This window comes from Crocodylus porosus, unplaced genomic scaffold (genome assembly GCF_001723895.1).
Source record: "Crocodylus porosus isolate Cpor-Errol unplaced genomic scaffold, CroPor_comp1, whole genome shotgun sequence".
In the NCBI taxonomy this organism is placed as follows: domain Eukaryota; kingdom Metazoa; phylum Chordata; order Crocodylia; family Crocodylidae; genus Crocodylus; species Crocodylus porosus.
Window position 1 is genome coordinate 52,630,461 of NW_017728906.1, and position 12,254 is coordinate 52,642,714.

General features: G+C 37.9%; 1 protein-coding gene across 8 annotated transcripts in view; it reads left to right on the plus strand.

Moving 5' to 3' along the window:
• Positions 1–12,254, plus strand: part of DMD (dystrophin) — a 1,922,593-nt gene that overhangs the window by 803,893 nt on the left and 1,106,446 nt on the right. For all 8 annotated transcript variants that reach the window (XM_019529123.1, XM_019529125.1, XM_019529122.1 and 5 more), the window contains one exon: positions 3,730–3,891. In XM_019529123.1, coding sequence (XP_019384668.1) covers positions 3,730–3,891 — 162 coding nt within the window. The remainder of the gene's footprint in view (positions 1–3,729; positions 3,892–12,254) is intronic.

Below are 12,254 nucleotides of genomic sequence, written 5' to 3' on the forward strand. Positions count from 1 at the left end.
GTGCAAGTGTGTCAAGGTGTGCCCAGCATGAAGACAGAATGAGACTTGGAGAGAGGAGTCCAAGGGAGGACAGAATAGAAAAAAAGGACTGGGAGAAGACAGTGGAGTCCAAGGAAGGACAGAGGGAATTGAAATGGCATCATAAAAACTGTGTTTGCATCTGAGCAGCCTGTGGTGATCTTTGGGATGTTGGTACTCTACCCTTGTCCTTTGAAGAATTAAAGACACCCCACTTGCAAGGAGCTCACCAGAGAATTATTACACTGATGTGGGGTTGCTATGGCTTACTGGGGGAGCTATGGCTAAAGAGGAGTCTGGGTCTTGAATCAGAGGTTTGTCCATTGAGAAGCCATGCCAGGGCTGGCTTCCGGGGTCCTAGAGAGGGAGACCAGGTAAGGCTTCTTCTTTGGGAGTTCTGCAGAAGAGATTCCCCTGAAAGATGCATGATTTTTGACACTTGCGTGTCCCATTTCTTGTGTCAGTGTTGTAAGCATTAAGCAATTATATAGAAAATGGGCATCCTCCCTTTATCTACCCTCTGGTTCTCTACTTTATTTAAGGGAAGTAATAGCAGCTGTTGTGCTTTGAGCTAAACTTACTGTTGACATGTGGCATATATCAGAATTAGACCTAGTTTGTGGATCCCAAGTGAGAATTTAGGCCCTTACATATCTTTACTGTCAAAACTGTAGGTGCCTATAGACTTTAGGGTGTCTATGGGTATATCCATAGCATCTCAAAGCTAATTCCAAGACCACTTCAGGAAAATAAGACCCATCTATGTGCTCCCGCTCATCAAGCTCAAAAGTTGTATAACCTCTTTTTGGAAAGTGCCCAAGGATTTTTTTTTAGGACTACAGTTGGTGTACTCATGAGAGCAGTGTTGGGCGTTGTATCAGGGCAGTTTGGGCCTTTAAGAGAGAACAGCCAGCCCTCTTGAGAATGCCCACATGTGGGACATCTTCAGAAAGCATCTACGAAACTAGGAGTTTAAAACCCCAAGAAGAAAGTGGAAGAACAAGCAGAAGAAACTGTGAGGGAACAGTTGTGAGCCAAAGGCAACCTATGAGCTTGGTACCTAGGATGGGCAGGCTGCTGTGCTGGGGCCAGAGTCAAAGGGTCCCCATTCTAGGGCCAGAACAGGGCAACAGGGTTTGCTTTTGTTTATAAATTTGTTGATTTGTTTGCTGCTCAAAAACCATGTTTTAGCTGAAGGACTGGGTCGAGGAGCTCCTCAGGGAGTGGGACAGGTCAGCAGAAGCCAGCAGGCTGGGCAGCTCACTTAGAGGCACCCTTCTATCAGCATCTCCATGACATGGTTTCTGTGTGTGTTGGATGTAGGGTGATAATAAGCAAGTGTGGGGTTAGGTTTCTTTCTCTGCAATAGTCTCAGGGTCGTTGTATTAACAACAGTGGCATGCCCTGAATGGTTCTGTGAGATTCTGTAGTTTGCACAGTTGAACTTGTAGATATTATTGTAATTTGCATATTTTCATATAGCTTTAATTTTTAAATAGAAATATTTTTCTTTTCTAGTATTATATGCTTTCATCTTAGGTGGACTGGTCAGTAGTTTGGTAGATTTTCGGAGTTTAGGGTTCAGGAAACTTCTTGAGAGAGACTGAAGAGCTAATACATGCTGACATTTTAAAGGGGAGGAAAAGGCACTGCAGTTTTAATATTGGGATAATCTATCTACAGAGCATCCTCTGATACACTCACCTTTAAAAACTAAGTCATGGCTAAAAATTGGTCTGATTATAATAATTACTGTTTCTTCTCTGCATGTGATGTATGAGCTTTTAATACAATATATATAACCAATTTAGACAGCCTCTGACACGTGAACTAAAATCTTCTCCACTGACATGTATTAACACAGAATCTATTACCACCGTTTAAACAAAACCTGGTAATTTTGAGTCCTTATTTCAGTTACTGTCTCTAGTTGGGATCCATCAGGTTCACAAAACTGGAGTTACAGTCTTTACCAACAGTTTGATTAGGCTTCTCAGAATGTACTATCCATGTCCAGAAAATACGACTGACTGTCCAAATTTACTACATGAGATAAAATTAAGATCACAGAGAAATGGAAGTAAAAGCTACAGAAGTAGAGAGAGCTAGCAGTACTTTGTGAAGGAACATTGCTTTAGCGGTTCATTTACTGGTGTAATATTATTTCAGTAACTCAGGTGCCTCCATTAACACTGACAGCATGGGTCCAACCTGCAAAGCTGCTCAGTTCCACAGAAAATTCCTAGAACTGGCAACTGTACAGGGTTATGTGATGAGCTGTTCAGAAATAGCATAAAGCAGCTTACAAACACTCAAAATAGCAGATACGGTTTGGGGACCCTATCCTTTTACTAATTACAGGAGCCACCAAGAGTGTTCAGAATAATTAAATGCACATATTGATTAAATGTGTAGGCCTTGAAGGACCAGAGCTCCATGTAGAATAGCTCACTGATTGGCTGATAAGTATTTCAAGTCTTTTTGGCTGAAGGTATCAGGCACCCAAAGTAGTGTGTAGCTATTAAATCAGATTAAAATGTAGCTTACTTGGCAGACAGAACTCAGGAATAATAACAGAGCAGCTAACACTAATACACTGCCAAAACTCTCTCCCTCCCCTTTTAATTAATAATTGGTTAAGGAAAGTTAGTCACTGATATATGGCTAGACTTCTACATAGGAAACCTGCTCACCCTTAGTGAAGGTTGGGATTGTACGGGTATTATTATTATTTCAGCATTGCCCAGAGGCTGGAGCCCCAATGTGTTAAGCATAAACTTGTAAGCCAAGTATAATGTGTAGAGGTAGCTGGTAGAGTCAGCAAACCGAGGAAATATATGGTAATGCTGAAACAGTTAAAAATGTTCATATAATTCTGACTGATTAATCATTGTCAAGTGGTTTGTTAGCATCAGAAACATAAGCAGGTTTTAAGAAAAAGATTTAAAGTGGGATAATTTAATAATTTTGTAAATAGTTTATAGGAAATTTCTTCTAGGCACCAGGCCACCAAAGAGGAAAGCATAATGGTGCTTGTCCAAAATTTTTGCAAAATTGGCAGTCAAGTGTGGCACTGCTGTGGGGAAGGGGGGCTGATATGGACAGGTCTGCTAAACTGAGGTGGGAGCGGGAGATGTAGACAGGTACCCACATTCCTATAAAGTAGGAGTGACTACAGATAGGGCCTGAAAAGTGAAGACAAAGATTCATTCTCCCTTCAGATTTAGCATTCAGTCTGCTTCAGGAAGTTATTTATATTTCACATGTGAGAGTTCTTTCTCAAGACTTCTTTTATCCCTCTCACTTGTTGAAATGGATTATTTTGGATTGGATTGTGATGACATTAACCCCATTCCAAGTAAACAAAATCTCTTGAACTATGTAATGAGATTAAGAGGACCATTCGACCTCAGAATGGAAGACTGCATCAGGAAGAATGGTTTTATTTCCCAGTTCCACTGTCTTCTAACCTCTGTAGAAATCCTCAGTGCATGTGCTGGTTTTTGTGTCCTGCAAACATTAGGATTTTTATTGTGCAAAATTCTTTAAAAAGAGATCTGGATGGGTGGCAAAAAGAGGCGAAATTTATCTTACAAAAAGGTGGCTGTGAAAGAATCAGACATAGCAATTTATGATATAGTTGAGAAAAAATATTGTGAATGTCAATTTTTGATTAATTATTATTTTGATAATGATTATTGTTGTCTTTAGGCTGTACGAAGACAAAAGGCTCTTGAACAGAGTATCCAGTCTGCCCAGGAGATTGACAAAACCCTTCGCTTAATCCAAGAGTCTCTTTCCTTCATTGACAGACAGTTAACAGCCTACACTGCAGACAGAGTTGATGCAGCACAAGTCCCTCAGGAAGCACAGGTAAGTTATAAGCAGGAGCTAATGGTCTTGAATTGATTTGTTAATCACACCAAGGTTTCTGAATCAAGGCGTGTATACTGGCTGTACTCAGAAATTTTCTCTGCTCTTTTTCTTTTTCTTTTTCATTCTCTCTTCTTATAAGGTATTTTTCCCACAGTACTCAATCCAAAAGACAGAGATATAACACATCTTTGGGACAACACTGTAAAAGACAAGTGAAGTAGGGATAAAAGTATTGCTTAAAGGAGGTCAATTTCATTTACCAGTAAGCTAGTACTTTCCATTAATTTTATCATTACCCATTTAGGTGATTTAATGTCATAGAAAATTAAGCAGTAACATTCAAATGTCAGTAATAAACACTTGTAGCACTTTAATATCCAACACACATCATACAAAAATAAACACATTTACTTAATTTATAAAAAAAAAAAATGTAAAGCAACTAGATGGCTGGTGCATTGTCACTGAATTACATAATATAAGTAAATTGATTAAAGATTATTAAGAAATGCAAAAAACTGGCATTACATTTCACTTTTTCCAGGTCAGACAAGTTTAAAATAAAATCATTCTCCCTAAATTGTATGTGTGTGGTTTATATAAACAGTAGATACCATTCGTGCAATTGTGGCTTGTAACTTCCAACAGTTTCCATGGTATAATCTATCTGTAGTACTTTTTTAAAAGAATAGGTTAAAATAATTCCAGTGATATAAAAAAATAATTTTATAAAACTATTCAAATTATATCATAGGAACACCAGTAACTTCTGGAGCAATTAGAAATGAAAAGTAAAGTTTGATTACAACAGGAAAGAAATATAGAAAAGATAAAAATGTGTGAGTAAGTCAATATGGGACTGTTTTCAGAGCAGCTCCAGTTAAAGTCAGAGGAAGATGTGGGTGCACCATATCTGTAGAAATCAGGTCTTTTATTCTTTAATTTAAAAATTAAAAGTTTAAAAGATCCAAAAGAACATGGTGATATTTAAACATATATCCATGAATCTTTAAGCTGGTTTGCATGCTTTTATGTATTTGTGTAAATATGAATATCAACTGATATTTAGAGAATTAGAGCTTTTTCTCTGTCTAAATTTACATTGATTTCAGCATGGTTCCCTCAACCTGCACCAGCAGAATCATGCCCCAGTGATTTAGTCCTCAAATGCTAATCATAAAAGGTAGTATTTATCTAGTATCCCCTCAGACTTTTTTCTTTCCAAAAACATGATTTACCTGGAGTACTATTAAGTAATATAGGGGGAAAACAGCATTTCTCTAGGATGCATCGGTTTAACTTAAGTCTTCTAAATGTTTAGCCCAAAAACATAAGGAGTTAAGGAGATACTGAAAGATAGTGCTTGTTAATGCTGTACTTGGAGCTTTTCAAATATTCAGCCCTGACCAATTCAGAGGATTGGTCAGGTTTGTTTGTTTTTTAATAGGTGTTTGCTATGTGCCATAGATATATCTGGCTTAGAAACATGCATAGATATAATACATGGGCAGCTGTAAAAATCTCATCCACCCTTCTGGAATAATACTGAATACAATCAAACTGCATTTAACTTTTAAGTAAACTTTTTGATGCTCCTGGTTTTATAGCTTCATTTTCCCTAATGGTAATAGGTTATAATGTGAAATACAATCAACCCGGAAGCTGTTGAATCTTTCCCCTTTGTGATTTTATCTGAAAGTTAAGGTGCAATCTTTTAAGAAATAAAATCATGAACTGAACAGTTGTAATGCGAGTTTTTCAGTTCTCCGAAGCTCAATCTTTTAAAAATCTTTTGGGAAAATAAAATGTTCAATGAATTTTAAATGGGTAAATAGCTTGATACATTCTGCCCATGAATAGCAAGGATAAGGTTATGGTGCTACCCTGACTAAGACCAAAAACAAGTGTTGTTTCTACCAGGAGAACTCCAATTCTCCCCATAGGAACCATGACCATTCAGGCATTCACACAGTTTCTCCCAGAACAAAATGGCAGTTCTGGGAGAAAAATAACTTTAGTCTAGGAAGAGTTGAGCAATGGGTGATTGCTCCCCATGCCTTCCTAAGACTAAGGTCACTCTAATTTATGGATGACTTGGCAATCATTACTGCTCATCTCCCAGTCCCAGGAGGAGATGAGTGTTAGGAAAAGCTCCCAAGCCTTCTCCACACTGGGGTCACGGACACTTATGGCTTCCTGGTTTGAGGAGCAGGTGAGGAGGAGTTACCAGGCTGTTCCTTGGTTCAGCTCCTGAGCACTAGGAGCCAAACAGAGAAGCAGTCTCTCCTTGCTCCTGCTTGATTTACTGAATGCCCCAGTCCCCACATGAATGGGATGACTAGAGCAGCCACTGCTTCCCATGCTTCCCCCATATCAGGCTCACCCAGTCTTGGGAATGTATAAGGAACAGTGGAGAAGGAGAGATTGCATGCTGAACACCTCAACTGCTCCCTTTCCCAGAAACATTTTTAGTGGTGGAAAATTCCTACCACTAAAAATGAATACCAATTTGTGGTCTACGCCTGTCTCTTGAGCAGCTTCTGCTGCCAGGTGCTTTGTGGACCCTAAAGAGACCTCAAAAGTTCTTCCTTATGATAGAATTTCTAAGACCATGGTCTCGCTCCTGCGTCCATTCCTTACAGCTCCAGCAAAAAGGGTTAGTCGTCTGTGATAGTTAATTAAGTACAGAGATTATTTATTTGATTTTTCAGCGAAGTGTATTAAACATCTGAAACTACATAATACAGGATTTAAATCAGAAAGACACTGAGGTTTTTGTTGTACTAGATGTCACTCATTCAATTCCATCAAAACCCTATTTTGGATTAACCAATTTTTTTGGTTCTTTAGATCAGAGCTGAAACTGAAAGGAAGTGAAATTCAGTTTGTCTTGGTAAAACAAAGCAATTACTTTGATAATGGGCAGAGATATAGCAAAAAGAAAGAACATTTTTCCATGTTTAATACATGCTATTTGAGTCTTGGCTTTATAACGTTTTTAAATGTAAATTCCGTGTGCTTCTAACTCCACCATGTGGTACTGAGATTTTAATGCTAGAGAGCTACTGCAATCTAAGCAAGCTATTTCTCTTGGAGAATCATACAAGATACTGCATTCAGACCAAATAGTTTAACTGCAACTACTCAGAAAAAAATAATGGGTCCAGATTCTTAAAAGGCACAATGGTAAAACTGTACACATAAAAGAGGATGGCATGAAACAGATTTAAAAATACATTCATGAAGAACAGCATATTTGTATCTGTGTTTGACCTCAATGTCCCAGTATGACCTCTCCTTCAAATACACAAATAAATAACGATTATCTGAGAACTAAAATTATTATGGGAATTTTCCTAACTCCTACTCTTATAAATGCTCTTTCATTTCATTGAGTGAAAAACAAATAATTTCTTTATTTTTTATTGCAAGCAGAAAAAGAGAACTTGGTATTAAATATAAAATCTGTATGCTACTTAAACTACTCTGTGTATGAACAGTCAATTTGCTCTGAGAGAAGTCTAAAGAGGTAGTTATGTGTAATTTCTGATTTTTTTTTCCGTTGGTGTTTTCATTATAAAAATCAGTTCCCTAAAGCTTATATTAGGTTTTTTGTTCCTTCATTTTAGCCATTCCCAATTTTGGACTTCTTTTGTTAAAATATAGTTGTACTCAGAGGCCTGAATCTTGAAAAGATGCATACTTCTGTTTAAGCTACACATGTATTCATCATTCCACTGTACTATATTAGTATCTTAACTAGTTTATTTTATATTTAAATCTTTTCAGTGCCAATAGGTTTAGGGGTTTATAGTCATTTTAAATCATTGTCACAAGTTATTGATACACTATATTATAGGTTTATTATTCATAAAAATAAGTACTGTAAAATATGAGAGGAAAAATAGTTTTATTCTCCAGTTTAGTTCAAAAAACAAGTTTCCTTTTTTTAATCAAGGGAAGAAAATGCATTCCACATATCTGCTGAACATTACAAATAAACTTGGAATAGACTCATGTCTGTGTTTTGCCTACGGTTTTATGCAAAATGCAATGCTGAGAGTAAATGCACAAGATACCATATCTTGGTAAAGTTAAGAAACGCAATTAGGTAGAAGGTAGAAGCCTTTAAATGGTGATATGCATTTAATATCTGGTTATGTCCTAAGTGAAATTGGTTTTTAATATGTTGTTAAAATATCACTGTGCCACGCACAGAAGCAATGTTAATGTCATGGTGTAATAGCAAAGAGTTGTTGAATTATATAAGGTCTTACTTAATGAAAACAATGCTACACATCATTGGCTGCAGACTAATAATTTAGGATAAAGAATTCACAATGACTTACTTGCACAATTCAGAATATTAAAGACACTGATAGTTCTTTTCATATTATGACACTGGAAAAGTTGTTTGTTCAACTGTATAAGGAAGAATGGGAGCAGCTGGCCTAATTGTCATAAAGAAGAACCAGCTCAACTTTCAGTAAGCATATTTGAATTTCTGTTCCAGATTCTATTCTGTCTAAGTTTCTTATACTGTTTAATCACCTTCTTTTCTGAACAGTTTTCAACAGTATATTAAGTGATTTGACAAATATCTGTCATGTGGTTAATTGTGGAGAATTGTGTATGTAGCATATTGTTTTGTTTGGAGGAGTTTTTTTGTTACATACACATTAGGAAAGCAGAGTTACAAGGGCCTTATGGCCGTGTCCACAGGAACAGGGGTGTATATTTGCAGCAGCACAAATAGTAGCAGCACAAGTTTATGCACACCCCTGCTTGTACAGTTTGCAGCAGGACACATTGTCCCACTGCTTCATGTGCAGGGGGCGCTGGGGCACAGGGTGCCTCAGCATAGGGATAGATGGCAGGCAGTCCCCACGCTGAGGCACCCTGTGCCCGAGCCTGTCCAAGAGCGGCATGTGGAGATGAGGGAGCAGGCAGCCCATCTCTCTCCACTGTGAAGCCCACATGCTGAAGCTCCCTGCACCCCAGCCAACCACTCCCTGGCTGGCTGGGGTGCAGTGTGCCTTGAGACAGGGAAGCAGGCAGCCCTGGGCTCACTTCCCTGGCTCTGTGTGCCCAGCACAGGGGCTCTGCTGTGGAGCCCCTGCACTGAGACGCATGGGGCCCCCATCTCAAGGCACACTGCACCCCAACTAGCAATGGAGCAGCTGGCTGGGGTGCAGTGTGCCTTGAGACAGGGGAGCAGGCAGCTCCCCACTGGGCTGCCTGCTTCCCTGTCTTGAGGCACACTGCACCCCAGCCAACTGAGGAGTGCCTGGCTGGGGTGCATGGTGCCTCAGCATGGGGGCTCTGCAGTACACCTGGGCTGCCCTGGGCTGCCTGCTCCCCCATCTTCACGTTTGTCCCAGCACACAGTGCTTTGGCATGCTTTGCACCGCATTTTTTTCCAGGGTGTTGGTGGTGGGGGTTTTTTGTTTGTTTGTTTTGTTTTTTATTTTTCTGCTACTGGGAAATCCCAGTAGCAAATTTTGCCCCAGTGTTGAAAATTAGGAGTGCCATGCACAATTTAACATGCAACACACAAAGTTTCTGGCACCGCAAAGAGGTTTACAGTGCCAGAAAGCACATGTGTGCGCACGTCTGGATCTACCCTATGAGATCATCTAATTGAGCTCTGTGCTCAAGACAGGATCATTCCATCCCTTCCATTGTTATATACTTTGTTAATGCTTGTTAGAGAATTTGGAAAGAATCCTACCTTGCATTAGAAGAATAGGAGGGTAGAATTTGTCATGGTCTTCAACACTTCAGGGTGTTTGTTTTGTAGTGTTGAACTGGTCCAACCCGTTCCCCCCCAAAAAAGTAGAAAATATGCTGTGTGGCTTATCCAATTAAAACAAATGCTATTTCCATAAAGGTATATTTCATTATAAGTTAGAAGCATTAAGAATAATCTGTTGTTAAATCAGTCTGAGTTACTATAAAAGTGACTAAGCCAAGGCTGCTTTATTCATATTAGAATAGTCACTGCTAGGTCCTTTTACTGCAGTCACAGTCTGACATAAGTTAAGGCCTATGTCTTCAAGTTTAAAATCAGCCACATGACATTTATTGACTGGTGATACAGTCAAATTCAGAGGCATTACAGTGTGTAGAGATTTTAATTAAGTAGAGCTTAGAAACAATATCCAAGCTACCAAATCCTACAGAAATCTGAATAAGTTTCACCAACCTCATCATATTCTTCAAACATTTAAAGAAAGAGACATTCCATTCTGGCTTTAATATCATATTTATCTGAATCCAAAATTATTTCAAATTTAAGATTACTCCCCAGAAATTAGATTATTTACATGGAAAATTATACCTATGTTATTATTTTCCATGTATAGAATCTAATTATTGGAGGGTCATCTTAAATTAATTCCCTCCACTGCTGTAGCTAGAAAGTCAAAAATATATCAAAGATATATTTTAAACCTAAATGTATATTAAAAAAATACATCTTCAAATAAATGAATTGTGGTATTCAACCTTTTGTATTCAACCTCTTGGTATTCAACCCCCTGCAATTGCATTTTTAATGTTCATCTTATAGTGTACATCTTGAGTATTGCAAGTTTTCCACTAACGTTGTAGTTTAATGTGCTTCCCATGATCCCCAGGTACTGTCTGATGATCTAATAGTTGTACAGTAGTACCTGAAAAATGAAGACAGAGCTGTTTAAGACTTGTATAAATGATTGTTTTTAAACCTGTTTCCACAAACACATAAGTTCCAATGCATATTTGGGGGGTTTTTTAATAAAAAACAAAACAAATATAAAGATACCTGTAACTATCACTATAACTGTTGCTTATGGACCTTATACTGGCTCAAAAAACAGATGCTATTCCCTGAGCTACAAAAGTTGTTGTTTTCTTCTGAAGAATAAATACCCCTGAATATAGTGTCTGTGAAATACTAAATTAGGGGTTAGTAAATATTCTGTTCCCACGAGCAGATTGAATCTGATATTCTGCTTGGCCTAATTGTTGTATATGGCAATCACATACTTGGGAACAGTGACAGGGGACTTGCCAAACATGCTGTCCTAATACAGGGAGCCATTATTCTCAAACTGATTGCTCTCAGTTTTATACAGAAAAATTTCCACAGGAAATGTAATCTGAAGTTATTGGGCTCTCCCTGGCTAACAGATCAAATCACAGCTGGCGAAAGAAGCAAAGGACAATGCAATATAAATTTTCTAATCCCATCTGTTGTGGGACAAAGTAAGAAAAGTGTCATTAGGCCCTGCAACAGTATAATGATATATGTCCAACTTCTTCATCTTCTTGTAAGCGTCAAGTACTAAAATGAAGAAAGGTATTGTTCTAAGAAATGAATTAGTTGTCTTGTTTGCCATGATCCTTTGAAAATCATGACTTGTCTCTTGAGGACTGATTTGGACTGGGTGGGAGAAAAAGAGAGCAGCACTTCCAAAATTGGCCAAAAATACAGTCAAGAAATGTATATGCAAAACTACATATTTTGTTTGACTTGGAAAACAAATATTATATTTTCCTGGTTGATCCCCCAGTATATTAACTAGTAGGTTTGTGTTTGTAAATTCCCAGAGTCTAATTTTAAAAAATTACATGCCTAAAATTAAGTATTTTCATCTGTTTGTAGGCACTTACATTCTTATTTAAACACCTAAGTTTAGGCATTCATATTTGAAAATATGGCTCCCTTTAATTACATCAGATGTGTTGTATATGCATCTGAAATATATATAAGGACACAAAATAACAATGAATTTGCAGTTTTTCCATTTAATTGCTATTTTGTCAAGTAGCATTATCTCCCACATCATGCTTTTTATATACTGGCATTTACTAAGGAAGATGGATTGATAAATGCAGTAACCAAGCATATCTTGTTCTTGTCAGAGTAAATAGTTTTTATTTTGTTTTGCTTTGTTTTACTACCAACCAGTCCCATTTCTGTGAGGCTTAGAGCTCAGTCTTTGTTTGGTCATGAATAGGTGCATGGGTGGATTTAGGATTTTAAAAAGGAAAATGGAGGTGGTGTGGTGCATTATCCCACATCATACAACACCCATTTTTCTCCAGGCAGAAAGAGATTAGAAGGTTTAATGATACGCTAGGGACTTAGTGCTATATTGTTCAATTTAAGATCAAAGTAAAAACAAATATAATGTCATTGCACTGAGTTACAAATAGTCTGCAGTGTTGTGAAACAGGAGCTATGTTACCAGGAGCAGCTAAGACACAGCAGGATTGCGGGAGAAATCCTAGCTTGATTAGTAGAACATCAGTGCCATTAAAAAGAGAGAGGGTCATTAATACCTGTGGAATAAAGAGTTTAGAAGGAATCTGGC